Consider the following 17679-nt stretch of genomic DNA (forward strand, 5'->3'; position numbering starts at 1 on the left):
GGCACTCATTTCTTACTTTTGCGGCTGCTAAAAACTTTGCACGAAACTCGTTTGCCACTTTGTGCATGTTTAACTTTTTAGGCGTAGAGTACGGCACCCATAACCCTGTGGTTTACCCCCGTTTTTGATCGGAGTGACAAACCAAAACACAGCACGATCCACCCAATTAACCTAGGGAAAAAAAGGCCCGCAGTCTTGATAAGAAATCGAAAACTCCACATTTGTTTGATCAAGTGATTGCGATGCCAAATTGGCTCAAAAGACGTTTTGATTGACCGGCAAAAATTATCATGATTTTGTTGTGATGCATTTAATATTTACCAACACCTCCCTTGAGGCAAAATCATGTTTGCAAACTTTGCATAATAGTCGTGTAAATATTATCCAAATATTTACAAACCAAGAAAAATATGTAAACAATTATTGGCAAATTTTTGGTCTGCAATTGAATAAATATTTGAGGAAATAAACTGGTTGGACAACATTTCATGAAAGTTGGTATTGCTTAGAGTGTAAGAACCTAATGACCTAATAACTATAAGCAAATATTTGAGCTTAAGTTATAAATTTATATAGATTTTTTTTTTAAATTAAATATATAAAATCTAATACAATGACAATGCATACAACTTTATATCATTTTTAAATAATTTTACAAAACGAACATTTTATTTCTGTTGTACAAAAATAAGAAGATATACATATAAAATTAAATGATTCAACAGAAAAGTTTTCACGAATTCCTAAAAAGTATTTTATTAGTTTTTAACTAATACGAAAGTAAATCATCAAGAAAATGAAAAACGTTAATTACGCCTTTGCTTAATAATGTTTTAAAAGCTTCTGCCAATAAAAAGCTTGGTCAACAATAACAAAGTTAAATTTAACTGTTATCAATCGATAACTTTGCTCACATATCGATACTTTCCATGGTTAATCCCCGGACATAAAGTTCTCTCAAAGTCAATAAGAGCACCCACGGCGTATGAGTAATTTTTGTGAAGCTTTTTATTATGATGACTGATTACTTAGTCGGACCCGTGAGCTCCGCATTCAGTTAGTTCAGTTAACAGCGAAAAGTCGACATATTTGGACGTACAAAAATATATTGATTAGAAAATTACATTAACCCACGATGCCACCACCGCCACACGATCATTGCGGAGGACCACCCCCTCGCCGAGGTCCCATCATTAAGGTCCAGATCGCACCTCCATGGCCGCGTCGCCACCACCGCCCACCACCCCAAGTTGTGGTGGTGCAGCAGCCGCCTCCACCACCACCGCCAGTTATGGTGGTGCAGCAGGCGCCACCCCCTCCGTACTACCAGTATCCACCGCCCCCACCTCCCGGGGGCAACCATTACCACAACCCACAATATTGAAAATGAACCTTAATCTGAATTTATTATAAATAGCATTAGTAAACAAATAAATATGAACAATAAAGTATATATACATATATAAATCTTGTGTTATCGCAAGAGTTTTGAACACTTTATTTTTGTTAGTTTCGTTTGCTACAGAAAATTTTGTGTAAGTAATGAAGTGTTTACAAAAACTTTAATCCACTCTAGCCAAAATACCAATTACTTTATCTCTAACTATTGTTATCAGTACACCTGCTTCAATTAGACGGAAAACATATTCGTTTTTATTTTTTTGGAATCATGTTCCATATTTTCTGCTTGCATATCCGCTTTTTCGCCAATTTTCGCTTACCTGGGAGATAAGAACTCGTTACCCAAAGATAAGCTGGAATCAGTTAATATGGTAAACAATATTGCGGGGCAAAAGCGAAACCCGATCACCTGTAAATGCACAACTGTCCGGTCATCGTTATCAGACCTTGTGGAGTGACTAAGGCACCTTATCAATCCCCCTAACCACTGGAATAATACCCATAAACCCTGATTGATGGAGCCCCGAACTTCCAGTTCAGTTCGAGTGAGAAGTGTTTTCTTTCGCCGTTTCCAGTGTTCAACGCGTTGCTGGGTGGTGAGGTTGCGTCGGTTGATTATTTAGTGGCTAATCAACTATGCGGTACTATGAAGATCCATGCGGCTATCCTGCTCGCCATCACCATGGTCGTCCAAATATCGAGATTGATGTGGTTCCCGGTTGGGGTGGCGCATATTATCCGCCGCCGCCTCCGCCTCGGCCCGCCGAGGTAGTCTACATGACCCCGGCGGCCACCTATGTGCCCGGAACTCAGGTGATGATGCCGCAGCCCTATGGCGGAGTCACGGTGGCCACCAACGGATATTATCCCCAACAGCAGCCGGGATACGAATATCAGTACCAGTACCAGTATCAGCAGCCCTACAACAATCCACCCTATCCGCAGTGGTAAAAGATGTTGGACAAAATAACTATCACAGAAATTGTTCAAGTTCAATAACAAATAAAATGTATTATCGATAAAGTGTAACAGAGCGATAGATAACAAGAAAACCACACAAATATCTCTTTGTCTTAATCTTAAGTTCTTGAAATGACAACAAAAAGTAGTGCAATACCATAGATAGTGGGTTCCACTGATATGAAAGACAATTTATATATACCAAATCGGTAACAAGTTATAAATAACAACTACGAATGCTAGCAAAAAACGGTGGTATATTAACAGAAGTTTGTTTTTATCAAATCAAGGGAGCAATTTAAAGTCATGTTAATATCTAAGCTCTCCTTTCGGTTACACGATCAATAATTTGTTAAGAGAAAAATTACCTCATTTGGAAGAAGCCAAAGAAATTATATTGTATTGATTGTATTGATGTTTCTCCCAGTATACCAATTATAAACTTTAAACGAAATAAAAACGCATTTTGTTTAATTTTCCTTTTAAAAAGCCACATTCAAATTCTATTTCAAATAGCTAAATATAGTTTTTATTTATTCAAATAAATAATTTGTATTGTATTAAAGCTGTAATTACTTTTTGAAATTATAAATTGAGTCATAAAAGTGCAGTGTCAGTATCTGCAAATAAACTTTGATCATTTGGTATGAATCATCAATCATAAAATTTCGTATTCTTGAAATATCCTAATTTTTGTCCTTCCCCTTTAAATGTGATTCATAAAACCTTGAACTCGTCTAATGAAATTCAAATGAAAACGCCATAGCTAATTTGGTATTTTGTTTTTATCAATATTTTTTATCGAAGAAGACATTAATTCCACCTGACAAGATAGTAAACTAATCTTCCGTGCGAAAACATACATAACAAAATTAGAAAAAAATTCCCCTCAATTAGCGATAAAAGTGGCCTTAAATAGTTTAGCACGTAAAGAAGTGAATTCAGTTCAACGCGAGAATCACAAGCAGCAACTGCACAGCTCAGGATACTATTTGGATAACTTCTGACAGAAATGCCTTACTACGAGGAGGAGCGTCGCCACCACCACCATCATCATCATGGTGGCAGGCCCATTGTGGAGGTGGACATTGTGCCGCCCAGGATTCCGAGACCGGTGATCGAGATTGGAGTGGGTGGTCGCTATCCACCACCACCTCCCATGGTGGAGGTCATCACCCCCGCTGCCGTCTATCAGCCACCGCCACCACGTCCCATTATCGAGGTCGATGTGGTTCCCCCCAGTCGACCCTTCATCGAGTTCAACATCGGAGGTCGCCGTCCTCCTCCCAGGGAGGAGATCATTATCGTTCAGCAGCCCCCACCGCCCAGGTGGTAGGCGTGGTTCTATTGCGACAGTTGGAAAGAGTGAACTATAAAAAATACTTTAAAACTACATAAATTCACTGGATTAATATTAGATCTTAGCTTAAATATTGTCACAAATAAAAACAAATATATTTTATAAATACTATAATAGCAAGGCACTTCCTGTCAACTGCACAAGTGTATTTTTTAAAAACAATCAATAAAAACAAACGTATTTGTAACCTATAAATAAAGAAAAAATAAAAAAATGTTCTCTCTTTTCAAATATGCATTTTGTTCACTACGAAAGTAGTTTTTAGTGTTCGTAAATATATTAATCTACTTATAAAAAATCACAATTTTATAACCTTAAATAAAATTGACAGGTTAACATTAGTTTAATAATTTAAAAGATTTTGACAAGATTTTACGAAGATAACTCATACGTCACGTTGTCTTCGAATTGGTTTCAACTCGGAATCATTTTGTGCTGTGCAAAATAAATCTTTAATTGTAAATCTGTTTGAAATATTTGCTGAAATAACTGCAATACACTTTACTTTAATTGAAATCTACATGATTGGTTTTCAATATCGTTTCTGTGACACATATTCGTACGGTGAAATAATTCACATATATGCAAGCATTTATTCGCCATGTTAATGGAACAAATATGAAAATTTAACTGCTGGCGAATGTCATAAACAATGGTTAAGGACTTCGCCTCCCGTTTCTCTCTCTATTATCTGTACACATGATTGTTTTCGTACTTTTTTTTTGTGTTTGGCTTTGGTTGTTATCTGACTTGACTGATATGATTGATGTCCTTTGCCCAGAGTCAGCTTATCAATTAGTGTACTACTAGTCTTGTCTGTACACATACATATCTGAAAAGGAAATTGTAAAATCGTATTCGTATTTTAAATGGTTTTATTTCATGGGTTGCTTGAATTTTTAACCTTACCAAATACAAAATCGTCGTTTTTATTTTATCAGGCCCTCAAATATATATTGTCTAGTTAAAATGTCTATATGCATCATATACATGTAAGCTCTCACGTCTTATTTCAAAGCTTTGAGAAATTTAATATGCAAAGTTATAAGTCCACCGCTATGAATGGTTGTCTTAATAATAAATTTCAATTTTTATTGGGGCAACCCCCTTGACAAAAGACCCCAATGAGTCACTTAAAAACTATAAATTAACAATGCCAGAGTAAATGAGTCACCACATAGAAGATTTCCCTTGCTTTCTTTATAAAATTGACTTGGTTCGCATTTTTTATACCCATGCAGAGGATATTAAATTATAACTTCAGTCAAAAAGTATAAAATGTTGTTTCGCTTCACACTTAATAATTACACGAAATACTTTTTAATTAAACTGTAATATGGTTAACTGAGATGGGAAGGTAAAAAAGTTTGTTTAATTTTCTGTAAAAGAAAAAAAAACCTAATTTATTAAATAGATATTTTTGAGTCATATTTATTACAACGTAGTCTAAAAATGGCTTTACACTTTATTATTAACCATCCATTGCCTAAATGAATCACACCACCAGCAGCAGAACCACGAATTTTATCCATCAATGTGGCGATAGCAAAAGCAGAGGATTTCCTTATCGCAATCGAACTGGCTGTATATAAACGGAATAAGTAAATGGTAAAAGGCAAGTCGAAAGGCAGTCGAGCAGAAAAAGCTAAAGAAAGGAGACCCAAGAAATCAACTATGACCGATGTTAACATTAACCTCCAGTGCACTGAGTGCTACCATCGTCGAGGAGTCCTTTACTACGCAAATCCTTTGGCTTGGGGACGTCCTTGCCGTCAATGCCGTAGAATGATGTCCAGGAACGTTGTGGTGGTGCCCACTCAGAACGGAGTTCCAGTTGTCACCAATAATCCCACCACCAGGACGACAACCACTTTAATTCCAGTCACTGTTTCCACCTACTGAAACAGAAGAATATCTTTAAGTCTATTAAAAAAATATAATCAAGCAAAACTAAAAAATGGTTGTTTTCAATTTTAGATTAAGAATATCGAAAATATTTGTAAATGCTCTCAAAAGTTAGACTTTTGGATCATGAGATGTTAATTTAATAATGATATTGCAACTGAGTCAAATAGTATTTTTTTGAAAAAATTTATTTAATTTTCTGCAATATTGATACATTTTATTTGACTAAAAATATCAAAGGTCGATCCCAAATAAGACAAAATATACATTTATAAATTGGCAATGCTTCGTAAATTTTGTACTATTATAATTTTGGGCGGAAAGGAATTCAAAACGATTTGACAACATACAATCAAAAATAAAAAATAAATCATTGAAGATTTAATTTATTTGTTACAAAAAATTGTTATTCAATATTTGTATTAATGTTTTAAGTCTATAAGACTTCAGTGTCTTCAGTGGCAATATACTTATTTTGAATTTTAAAAGAGAAATCAGTAACGTAATTATTTTTACCAGAAAAAGGTCAATAGCGAAAATAAAAACGTGGACAATTTAAAAGTCCCCAAAAAATAGATGCCGTACTTGTAGACAGGCTTGTTATATTTTTCCATTTTCGTTTTAGCTAACAACAAAATATTTCCACAAAGCAAATGTGAAAAATACATATAAATATTGGGCAATTAATATGTACAAAACATATTAAAAAGGTAATTTAAATGATGGTTATCAACGTTCTTACGTGATCAATATAAAATTCGAACAAGTACATCAATCCTAATAGCTTACAAGTATGAGTACTTGATTCTGATCTACCTTAACACCTTTCAATGGCATTTAAGATCCCGGTGACTCACGAACTACAGTTGATCCGAAGGCAACCCCCAGTTATGCGGACACCCGTGAATCACGACTCGGCCAAATATATTATATATTATAATATAGTCGTCCAGCCCTGAGAAAATTGAATCACTACATGGTGCCAAAAACGTTCATCGATCAATGTGCTGATAAAAGGCAAAGAGGATTTCCTTATCACATTCAATGTCGAACCTTGGAGTAAGCAAAATATATATAATAAAGTCCGCCTAGAAAATGGCCAGTAAACACGGAGAAGTCGTAGAAAGCAGACCCAACTAGAGCAAACATCGCAGCAATATGAGTAGCGTTAATAATGTCAATATCAATGTCCAGTGCGAGTGCTACCATCGGCGAGGACTACTGTACTACGCGAATCCTTTGGCGTGGGGACGTCCTTGCCGCAGATGTCGTCGCATGATGTCCAGGAACAACATTGTGGTGTCTGTGCCAGCGGCACAAGTGCAAACCACCGCCACCACAGTGACGCCTGCCCAATGTGCGACCCACTGGCAGACTCAGCAGGAGCCGCACGTGATGTCCGCCCTGCCACCGAAGTACGATCAGGCTGTAGCTGCCAACTAAATCAAGAGGATAAGTGACTTCCTGATTTTTTGTTAAATTTATAAAAAAGAAACAATAAACAATAAAAACAAGAACATTGCAAAATCTATTAAACTCTTACCGGGTTATAAAAATATAGTATTTTTGGCCTATTGTGAAGACTTTGTAAAGTGCTGTCTAAGAAAAAAGTGAAACTAACTATCAATTCATAAAAAAAATTAATAGATCAAAACTTTAAATCTCTACAAATTTATTTAATTAAAGTTTATTAATGCTTAAAGTACCAGCTAAAGTGGTTTTAGTTTTGCTGAAATTTAATGATTAGCCCTCAAGTCTTAAAGGGTGATCATTTTTGTACATGTTAAAAGATTAAATAACGAAAGAGTTTTCTTAGTATAACATTTACATTAAAGCATTTTCAGAATAGTTAATGATACAATGTAAATAGATGCCCCCCTCATTAGCCAAGAAAAGAAAATATAAAGATCGTTTAAGAAACACAGCCGGAAAGTTGTCACTGGCCGAAAATCCCAGATGAGACCCAGTTAAATGAGAATTAATTGGCCCGCTGTTGCTGCAAACCAGGGTTGCCAACTACTTTGTGCAATTAAAACAAATTGTATCTAACAGATACCCGGGCAGGTTAAGACCTAACTAAGTTGTTCGCCGGACTTACTCTAACTTATGGAAAGCTATGTCGATTTTTAGATGCATTTTGGTACCATGTAGAACATGTTGACCCTAAAAATTACATACAAATTAGATAGTATTTGACAACTTTGATATCAAACTTTTAGTGGGTAAACCTTTTCAACATTTTAAAATGATTTCAATAAGACCCTGCCTGCACCATATATAGTAAGTCTAATAATTCTCTGCGTTTAAAGGGTATTTAAGCCTTAGACTGGAAAATTAATTTTGATTCCGCAGCGTGTGCTTGGTTGCCACCTCAACAAAGGTCCCTAACCAGGTTTAGCAGCATAATAAAACTTTTCTGCACATAATAATTCATATTAAACTTGCCCGGCTACTCGCTCGCTGCCACTCTTTTTGCCCTGCTCTGTCTATTTCTATTTTCCCAGCTTGGGTCACTCATTTATTTCCCCACTCATTCATTCATTTTGAAAACAAAGGCTGCAACACGCTTTGACTAAATATATTTTGTTAAACGCAAATGTGGCAGTGAGAAAAATAAAAAATAACTTCCATTGTTCAGTTTGAATTACACTGTGACTGTTGAATTTAAAATTAGTTCGGGAATATTACAAATACGTTTACTTTTAGCTTTATAATTTAATGTTTTTTCAAGATTTGTAAAAGTTCCTTAAGCAGAATTTGGTTATAGTTGCCTTTAAGGAACCAATAAATGTTTAAGAAATCACGTATCTTTCTACCAGCCAAACTATTAACCCACTCTACTACCAACCTTAACATCTTTCCTGCACAGACTTAATGTTTTCCTTTAAACATTCGCTTCATCAGACGCCGGCGACCTGTTTTCGCTGTTGTTTTATGAACAATGGACATATTATGTACCGGGCAACAACAATAGCCGTGGGTGGAAAAGCGTTTAGGCGATGTTTTGTGGGGGAGCGAAAAACGTGTCGGAAAATATGGAAGGGTGTGCCCTGGAGGCAGTCAAAAAACAAGGTGTTTCCTACAATTTTTGCCTGCCCTAGGCCAACTTCAACGTCATTGTCGACCGTTTAGCGTCTTGGCAAATTCCGAAAACGATTAAGGGGAGGATTTTAGAGGGTGTTAAGTAGCTGGAGTCCTTAAGCCTTTATTTGCCTCGGTTTCTTGACGATTGAGGAACCTGCACTTAGCCCCAAAATGATTTCCTCCCAGCCCTAAACCATTAATTAAACTCCACCCTTTACTTCCATTCAAATCCCAAACCCTTTGCCGTCCTGATTGTGATTTTGCCCTTTGTTTTGGTTAGCTTTTGTCTGCACTTTTAGAGATATTTTAGCCTGGAACATTTTTAATTGTGTTTCCGGTAATTTACACTCTATTAAAAAATTTACTTCCCCATAAAGTGAGCCATCTCGTTCGTCCTTAGCCATGGACTAGCTGCTGTTCTGCATTGTCAACTCATCAAAAGTATCATCATTATCATTATAATTTTGAGGAGCAGTCCCCAACATCACTGTTGGCTTTTGTCTGCTTCAGCTGCTGTTGGCCAAATCAAATTACATTAATAACTCGAGTTGGGCATTAATCAACCCCACAAAGGGGGTGATTTTCCTATTTTCGCCTTCGATTTTCCCCCCCTCACACGGCCAATCATGAACCCTACACTCTCAACTCATCAAATCTGCTGGGGAAATTGTTTGGAAATTTTAAACAAAAACCAAAGGACCAAAAGCAGCAGGTGGAGTAACAGAAGAAGCGGGAAAGCCGCAAATTTAGGAACATTTTACTTGCCACGCCCACCAGTTGCCGCCTCTTTGGCACACACACACACAACCCCCCTTTGTTGTGATTGTTCATTGAGGCATTGAGGAATCTGAAAAGAAGAAGCTTGGAAAAGAAGTGCACTAAAAAGTATTTGTATAATTGCTATAAAAAAAAATTAAATATATTTTTTCAATAATTAAAATAAATGTATTATTATTATTATTAGATTTCTGCTCATCTTTAGGTGAACCTTACTTAAATTTAAATTTATATCTCTCACATAAATACATCATCACTTCTTGAAAGCCTATATTTGTAGTTTTCCAAAACATCACTAAAATTTAAATGTATTTTTAAGGTTATTACAAAATATAACTAAAAATAAAAACTTTTTGTTTCTGTGCCAATGAGCAGTAAATCTGGAAAATTAAAGTGGGAGAAATCTAGGCAAGGCCAGTTAGTCAAGTGCATTACTCCTCCCTCTACAGAGCATGCATGAAATGTCTATTCTAATCCGGAAATTAAATTCCATTTAGAAATTGTCCTATACAAAATGTTTGGTCCGACATGTGCCTCTCTCCCCAATGTGTATGTGTTTTGTCATACATGTTTGGGGGATAACTATAGTTGAGCACATATCTATATGCTTAATTTATGGTGAGCTCGTCGGCCAACTGGAGAAGCAGCTTGAGTTTCGCTTTGACCAGAACTTAACCTATCAAAATACTTGAAAATGTGCCCAGGAGCAACATTTACCCCAAATCGAGTGCAACTTACCAATTGTCTGTGAATTGGTATCTGAGGTTAATTGGCTGTGCAAAATAGTTGATGGATTAGGCTTAGGTTTTGCTAATAAAAATTGAAATATAAGATATTTTGTAAGGGCATTAAGCTATTTTAGGGTATTTATATAAATGTTTGAAAAATTTATGATTCTAAATTTCTTAAAGGTCAGTATGTTATTTACTTTTATTGTTTTAAGTTACTCGTTAACTGAACGATTAACTTAAAACAATAAAAGTAAATAAGTAAATAATATATTTATTTTTAAAGAGTAGAGTTTTATTCATTCATTAACTTTGTTCTGTTTCTGTAACTCTAAAATTAAGCTGAATTTTAGAGTTAGAAATCACAAGACTGCATGATATGTTTCTTCATAGGAAGGTAAATGCTCAAAAATGTATCAAAAGCTAAATCAAACCGCTTTGTCAGTCACTTTTATGTTTGGCCAACAGTTTGAGATGTGGGATTCAGTCGGGACTTAAATATCCCTTTTGCCAGGGAATGACACATAAAATGTGTCAACTAATCAAAGGCCCAAAACTGAAAATACCTGAGGCAGGCAAACAATCAAAATATCAAACTGCCGGTTATTTGTAGTCGCATCCTTATGCGACAATGCCATTTGCTTTATTTGTTTTTTTTTACACTGGAAGCAAAATTATTACCTTGCTAAAGTAAATTAAAATATTTTTTTTCACATGAAAAGTATTTGAAATCTTGTATGCTTTATTTTTAACTTTTCAAATATACCAGAATACATTTTATTTTGTTCTGAGCATAAGGCTATATATATATAACTCCATGATTCTTTTAATTTGTTCCTCATTGTTCAGCTAATTATATTTTTATTATTTTTATTGAGTTAGTCACCACAATATTAACGAATGTTTTAAAGTAAAATATATTATTCCAAATATTATTAGATCTATATTAGATCTAATATTTTTCCGTGCATCTTGCGTGTGAGCAATAAAATTTGTTATCCTCTTTATTTGTTACTCCCGTTTTTGTTGTCTTTTTTAAAACGCTCGCGCGAAAATGGGCAAATGGCGACGGAAAATGTTTATGGCTTGTTATTTGGGCATAAAAGCATTGCTGCCACGCCCCCTTTTTTTCCCATATGGCGTGACTCCCCCTCACTCACGCGCCAAAAATTATCATTCAAAATAAAAGGCAGCAACGGAACAATGAAATTGTCAAAAAATGTAAAACGAGACACGCATCAAAGTGACGCGGCGGGTGGGGGGAATTGTTTTACCAAACAAATAAATTTATGTTGGCAATTTAGAAATGAGCGTGGGGTTTTCCAAGATAAATAGAGCGCCACTTGAGCTGCTCATTCAGAGCTAATAAAAATTACGCAGCAATTGCAGGGGGGAAAAAAAAGGAAAGCAGCAAAAGTTCGAAAGTGTCGACACTTCGCAGAGTCTCTTTCGCGTTCTTTTATTCGCCCTTAACCCTTGGGCGCCGGGACACGTACCAGGATCGTTGAGGTCTCAATAGCCTGCCCCCAAAAGGGGAAAAGCGGAAAACGGGGGTCAACAGGAAGCGTGACGCAAATGGCAAATGAAAAGCAAATGAAAGCCAAAGTGAAAACTGTTCGAATATAATAAGAAATGCAATCAGACTTAAGGGAGTCGAGAAAATTGTAAAAGGAACACTTTGAAAAATTTGTTGTATTACTAAACTACTACAAGCTTAATATAGTTTAAAATATTTTAAGAACAGTAAAATCCGTAAGTGATAAAAATTCAAAAACCACTAAAATTTAGATACTCGTTGCATAAATGTGTACCAATCATTTCAGCACTGTAAAAAATCGCCATCATGTTTTGTGTTCAAATTTTATTTATTTTCTTCCATGATAGGTGTTTTAAATGTCGTGAAAAGCAATGTTACAGTTTTTGCTTAAATTAATTTGGTTTTCTTATAAGAATTTACGCTGTGCTCCGAATTATAAAATTTAATCTGTTTTGTTTTATTTGTATTTTGCTGGCCAGTCACTAAAAGCGTCAAAGTTACTTGGGTTCTTATCGAGTTTATTGTTGTTTTGAATTTACTTTTTGCTTTGCTTTATATTTCTCTTTCAAAAATTAAGAACATTTGAAAATAACAAACAGTTTATAAATACAACCGAACTTTAATTTAATTTTTTTCTTTTATGTTCTTTTGTAATCAAGAATCAAGTTGCCTATTGATGTTTAAAAATGGTCCAGTGCAGTAGATCTATTTTTTATTTTCTGAAAAGTGTGACGTGATGAATATATTTTAATTTTGAACAAATTTTTATTATAACCCACATTTTAAACCAAATTTATTGATACAATATCTGTAATATTAATGTCAAATTTAATAAGTTTACAAAATTACATAAAAAAATATTAAACATTTATTTTAACAACACCATGAATTTAAATATAATTTAAGTGCTATTTATATTTGTTATTAACTAAACCTTATCGTCTAATTGGCAAATATAATTATTTCGATCCTCACACTTTCCATAATATACCAGGCTGGGCGACATGGCAATGCAGGTATTGCCTTCATACCTGCCCCCAAGTGTATTCCAAATTATATCTGGCTTCCAAGAGGCCTCCGAAATACCCTCGCCATTTTTTGACGGATTTTTGATGCCAAGCCAGTACCTTCCATGTTTAATTTTTGTATGGATGTCGTGGAATTCCTCTTCATTTTGGAAGGTTGCTAGATGACCTCCATTTTTAAGACAGGCGAATTCAGCATCGATCCAAGATTTCCTATTGTTATGTTCAAAGTGAAAAAACCTGGATCCAATCTGCTCAAAACCGGACGGAATGAGTGTTTTTATTGGCTCAAGTATTTTAACTGGATCAGTATTTATCCTGGTCACATTCATATCCAATTTCTCTTGGCTTTTGTTTAGCATAGAAAGTGTTTGCTCCTGGATTCTGTCTAGTCTTCTATTCACCATGGTCTCAAAACTGTCCAGTTTCTTCTGGGTTTCTTTTTGAATGGCATTCACATTTGCCTGAGTTTCATTTAGTAATACAGCAAGGACACTCAACTGCTCCAAAACCTTGTCATTGTGATCAAGGAGTGGCATCTGAGCGGCAAGACAGAATGCCCCGCATTGAGTTGGGGCATCCTTCAGGATACAAACTGCATCCGTATTATCTTGGGACTTAACAATCCCGTACAGATTGCAAACGACAAAAACATGCAAAAATTAATTTCCGAACCGAAACATTTTAAGAACGAATAACCACTCAGGCCAAATAATTTCAATCAACTGGTTTTCTTTTTATTTGCTGACTTGCGAAGAGCCCTTGCGTTGCGTTGATAAGCATTTCTTCCGTATTCTAAATCAGTTTTTTTTTTACCCGATTATCGCAAAGTTCAAAGTTCAGAGTCAAACTTTTCGGTGATTATTTTTTAAAAATTTTTTATCGAGTTTGTCGCGGTTGTATATTTTAATTTTTATTAGCTTCTTGAAAAAATTGTACTTGTATCAAATTTGCCATTTCCGACTGTACATCCGCCCGGGTAGAACTTTCAATTGTTTATAGAAAAGTAAACCAAATGTGAGCTTCATAGCTGAACATTTGTATATTTATTTATATAGCCAGCTGCGGCTCGAACTCAATTTTAAAATATATTGACAAGCCTTTAACTAAGAATAAAATATAGAACAGGTAAAAGTTAAACAATAGTAAAAGCAAGACACTTTCAAATTTAATTTTTTTCCGCTGTGCAGGAAAGTTAGTTCTGGAGATTTCGTGAGGTTAGCGCCATTGACCGGAAATGTAAAATGCACTTAGCACACATTTTCAGCCCCGAATCCCCGCATCCTCTAACAAAATATCGCTATCAATAAATTCGCACGTAGCCGAGAATTGGGGGCGGCGAGTTTTCCGAGAGATGGTGGATTGCGGGGATTTTGCGGGGCATTCGGTGCGCTGGATAATTGCGAAAAGTCAGTGCCAGAGTCAGCTGTAATTCCATTTCTTTGGCCTCCGGTCGGGATTTTGTTCCTGGCACTCGCAATTTAAGCTTTTTGAAACAAACACGCGCCGAAGCAACTAAAAATGTTGAAAACGAATCCCAACATACTTGTTGGTGCGGGAAAAGTGAAAAGCGGTGGGGAAATGAAAAGAAAAGCAGCTGTGGTGACTGCTTTTAACGAAAATTGCTTCATTAGAACTGCGGCAATGGCTTGACTTGCAGCACTCGACCGCCGACTGATTGAGTTGCACTTTTGCCCGGAATGCAGGGACCGAGCAAGAAAGTTGCGAAATATAAATTGCATTTTGATAAAACTACCTAGTTATCCTGTAATTTCAAAAAATTGTCAATCATTTAATTTATTAACTCACACATAAGTGTTCAAAATCACCAAGAGTTCTAACTGGCAAAATACTCCACCCCTTATTGTTTTAAATGTTGCTTATCATCATCAATAAGATTACTTAAAAATATTTTTTACCACGATATTAAGTCCAATATATAAAAAGTGTATAAGAGGAAAATTAAAATATGATTCAAAATGCTTATTTAATTTTGTTTACCCATTAACAATTATCTTTTACAGAGCTATCCACATAATTAAAAAATACTTATTATTTAAATAATATAAGAATGCGCTTACAGTTTTTCTTTGGATTTAAGAGTATTTCTTAAGCCCATTAAATTTAAAACAACCTTTCCAATTTCCATTTTCACAATCCCAGGGTATTTTTCCAACGAACTGTGTGGAACTTTTATTGTTTTTTTGCTATTACCTGGTCTTAATAAAATTAAAGTTAGAACACTTTTAGACTAATTGCTTCAAGTGCGTGTGGCGGCCGAATGATTTCTTTTTCAATAGAGGAAAATATATATGTATTTTTTGCCTGTGTTGATTGTGTTGCTTTTAGTGGTGTTCTGTTGCTCGTTTGCATTCATAAATCAAAAGAGCATGTGTCTATCATGGTCCCTCCCCGTGCACCTCTCTTTTGCTTCTAAAAGCAAACAATAGAAGACCGTAGAGATTATATAGAAATAGCCACACAATAAATAGGCGAAAAATGTGAAAGTAAAGCAACAAGAGCGGCGTCCAACAAATGGAGCATAAATTACACATGGCCCATAGAAAAATGATACGCCGTGAACATAACGCAGATGCCTGGAATTTTTCGGTAGAGAATATCAGGAAGGAATTTTACACTGGCAAAAATATTTATCAAGCAAAGTTGTCAAATACAGCTTCTTTAGTTCTTTTCTTTTTCAAAAGTATTCTGTTAATACATGTTTAAGAATTAAATTTATAACAAGATTGTATATTTTAAAAGTGGTACCACATTTTAACCATTTCATTACTGTGGATGTTCCTTCAAAGCGCAGGCTTATTAGGAAATCGAAGTTTTTCCGCTAACTTTCTGTCAATTTTGTGGTGGAATTTCCTACGGCCTCTGATTACTTTATTCCGACTGTACTCATCATTTATAAAATCCCTGGCGAGGGGATTGCTCCGCCGCTTTTGGCATTTATGGTCATCAGCGTTTTCGGTCGGAAAAATGAAGTTAGCCTCACGCTGTCTCATATCCGTTGCCAGTCCCTTGCAAACTAATCGCGTTACAATGAAAATTGATGATGCTTTGCTAAAAAAAAAAACAAAAAAAAAAATGAACAGCGAACCTAAAACCAAAATACGAGAAATACGAGGCCAATAGCGTTAGTTGAGTTGGCCAATAACTATGCAACATATTTGAGGACCGCAAAAGTGGCCGGGCGATGTCATTGACTTCGTTGCTGTTGCAGCCACTTAAATTCAATTGACTCGATCCCCCAGCAGCAACAACAAATGTTTTGGCAAATATTGTCAACCGAGTCGAGTGGGTTACCGGGGGGCGGAATGGGTGGTGGGCGTAGGGCGAAGGGCGGAGGAAGTGGAGCAGTCAAATATGGGCGTGGGGGCGGGGTCAGTCCAAAGTTAACAAAGTTTTCGCAACGAACCAAAACAGAAAACCAAACAACAACGGCGGCAGCAGCTGCAAAAGTAGAGACACACTGTAATGCACTTGAAAAAATATAAGAAAAATTAAGAATAATTAGTCATTACTTCTTTTTGGAGATTTTATTTAAATGGTCAAATTTAAAATAACAATAAAAACATTTGGAAAAGAAAACTAAAAGATTATCGATTTATTGAATAGTTTGCACAAATGTCTAGAGCCTTATGTAAATATCCGTATCCATATTTTTGTTAAGCCATTCAAATTCAAAAAGCTTAATCAATTTAATAATGGAGCAAAGTTTTTTTTGTTTTTCCGAGTGTACTTCCGTTTCGGGACCATCGCTTTGGCTACTTAACTGTGCAGTTGACCAGGCCCAAAAGTGTGGGCTATGAAAATGGAACGGGACACGCGAATTTTCTGTGGCCAGTGTGTGCGTGTAAACAACAATTGAGCCTAAAATGTGGAACGCATTTAATTGAATTGAAAAACTAAAAAGACAAATTCAACTACGCGAGTCAAAATGCAGTGAGATATCTTAGCAACTCGAAACTTTAGGAAATCATAACATAGTAAAGCAAGAAGTACAACCAGACAATTCTTTTTTTACGATCTTAATATAATAAAAAATGATTTACTGTATTTAATTTTGTTTATTATCAAACCCATTTTAAAATATAATTTATTTTCTTTTTGTTTCAGTATTATTATTAAGCTTTGTAAATCGAACCCCCACTCAAATAACTTTACGTTCCTGTGTTTAATAGTGTTAGTACGCAAATGCGTGTTTGCAAGTGGGCGTGTGGTTTTTGTAAGTGTGTATTTTGGCCGTTAATATGATGACGCTTAAACATGGCTAAAAAGCATTATGGCAGGCAAAGGCAATTAGAAAGCAGCGAGCGCCGTCGAAAGGGCAATGATCCACGCATCCCTTGCTTAGCACCCGTTTCTACGCCCCTGGGCAGGTAATTTGAGGGTGGGGATTTCCGGTAAGTGAAAGCAATCCATTTTTGTTGGAAATTGCGTTTGGCTTTGGCATTTCGCTTCACCTTAAATGCTTTCCCTTGATGAGCCTGATTTTGGTTGCACTCACAAAAAAGATGTTAAAATATGTTTTAAAAATATACAATTTTTATCTTTCTGTTGCCAAAAAGTTGTAGTGTCAAGCAAATAAATAAAAATTATTTTAAGTTTTTTATTTCTATAAAATCACTCGTAAGTAAATTAATTAGGATTTATTATTATTATTATTATTAAATACTCTACAGTTCCTAATTATTTTTTTTAACAAATACACATATGTGTAAGCAGCGCAATAATTTGTATTAAAAAAGCCCTACAGAATTAGTTATATATAAATTGTTTAAAGTGCAGCTAAGTGAAGGGTTTTTGTTTGTCAATTTGGTTGAATATAGGAACGTGCCTGGCAAGCAATTGAGTCGATGTCTCCACCGTGATCCCTTCGGCTTTCAATCC

At 35.5% G+C, this 17679-nt stretch overlaps 5 protein-coding genes across 5 annotated transcripts; all 5 read left to right on the forward strand.

The window, feature by feature from the left end:
* Positions 1–1046: 1046 nt before the first annotated feature.
* LOC108050689 (neural Wiskott-Aldrich syndrome protein) lies at positions 1047–1467 on the forward strand. Its single transcript, XM_017132472.2, has one exon. It carries the CDS (start codon positions 1136–1138, stop codon positions 1382–1384), a length of 249 nt encoding a protein of 82 aa, XP_016987961.1. The 5' UTR covers positions 1047–1135; the 3' UTR covers positions 1385–1467.
* A 519-nt stretch (positions 1468–1986) lies between these two features.
* LOC108050703 (spliceosome-associated protein 49) lies at positions 1987–2464 on the forward strand. The gene has a single exon (XM_017132499.2). The coding sequence runs from the start codon at positions 2038–2040 to the stop codon at positions 2350–2352; it is 315 nt and encodes a 104-aa protein (XP_016987988.1). The 5' UTR covers positions 1987–2037; the 3' UTR covers positions 2353–2464.
* A 674-nt stretch (positions 2465–3138) lies between these two features.
* On the forward strand, positions 3139–3954 carry LOC108050702 (bromodomain-containing protein 4). Its single transcript, XM_017132497.2, has one exon. It carries the CDS (start codon positions 3374–3376, stop codon positions 3695–3697), a length of 324 nt encoding a protein of 107 aa, XP_016987986.1. The 5' UTR covers positions 3139–3373; the 3' UTR covers positions 3698–3954.
* Positions 3955–5360: 1406 nt separating this feature from the next.
* On the forward strand, positions 5361–5673 carry LOC108050692. The gene has a single exon (XM_017132478.1). It carries the CDS (start codon positions 5396–5398, stop codon positions 5621–5623), a length of 228 nt encoding a protein of 75 aa, XP_016987967.1. The 5' UTR covers positions 5361–5395; the 3' UTR covers positions 5624–5673.
* A 1068-nt stretch (positions 5674–6741) lies between these two features.
* Positions 6742–7143, forward strand: LOC108050687. The gene has a single exon (XM_017132470.2). It carries the CDS (start codon positions 6785–6787, stop codon positions 7067–7069), a length of 285 nt encoding a protein of 94 aa, XP_016987959.1. The 5' UTR covers positions 6742–6784; the 3' UTR covers positions 7070–7143.
* The last annotated feature ends 10536 nt before the right edge of the window (positions 7144–17679 follow it).

The sequence above is a fragment of the Drosophila rhopaloa genome, unplaced genomic scaffold, assembly GCF_018152115.1.
Source record: "Drosophila rhopaloa isolate 14029-0021.01 unplaced genomic scaffold, ASM1815211v1 contig_2, whole genome shotgun sequence".
Classification (NCBI taxonomy): domain Eukaryota; kingdom Metazoa; phylum Arthropoda; class Insecta; order Diptera; family Drosophilidae; genus Drosophila; species Drosophila rhopaloa.

Excerpts from the sequence above, each read along its gene's own strand:
- LOC108050689 (XM_017132472.2), top strand. The coding sequence starts at position 1,136 with ATGCCACCACCGCCACACGATCATTGCGGAGGACCACCCCCTCGCCGA.
- LOC108050703 (XM_017132499.2), top strand. The coding sequence starts at position 2,038 with ATGCGGTACTATGAAGATCCATGCGGCTATCCTGCTCGCCATCACCAT.
- LOC108050702 (XM_017132497.2), top strand. The coding sequence starts at position 3,374 with ATGCCTTACTACGAGGAGGAGCGTCGCCACCACCACCATCATCATCAT.
- LOC108050692 (XM_017132478.1), top strand. The coding sequence starts at position 5,396 with ATGACCGATGTTAACATTAACCTCCAGTGCACTGAGTGCTACCATCGT.
- LOC108050687 (XM_017132470.2), top strand. The coding sequence starts at position 6,785 with ATGAGTAGCGTTAATAATGTCAATATCAATGTCCAGTGCGAGTGCTAC.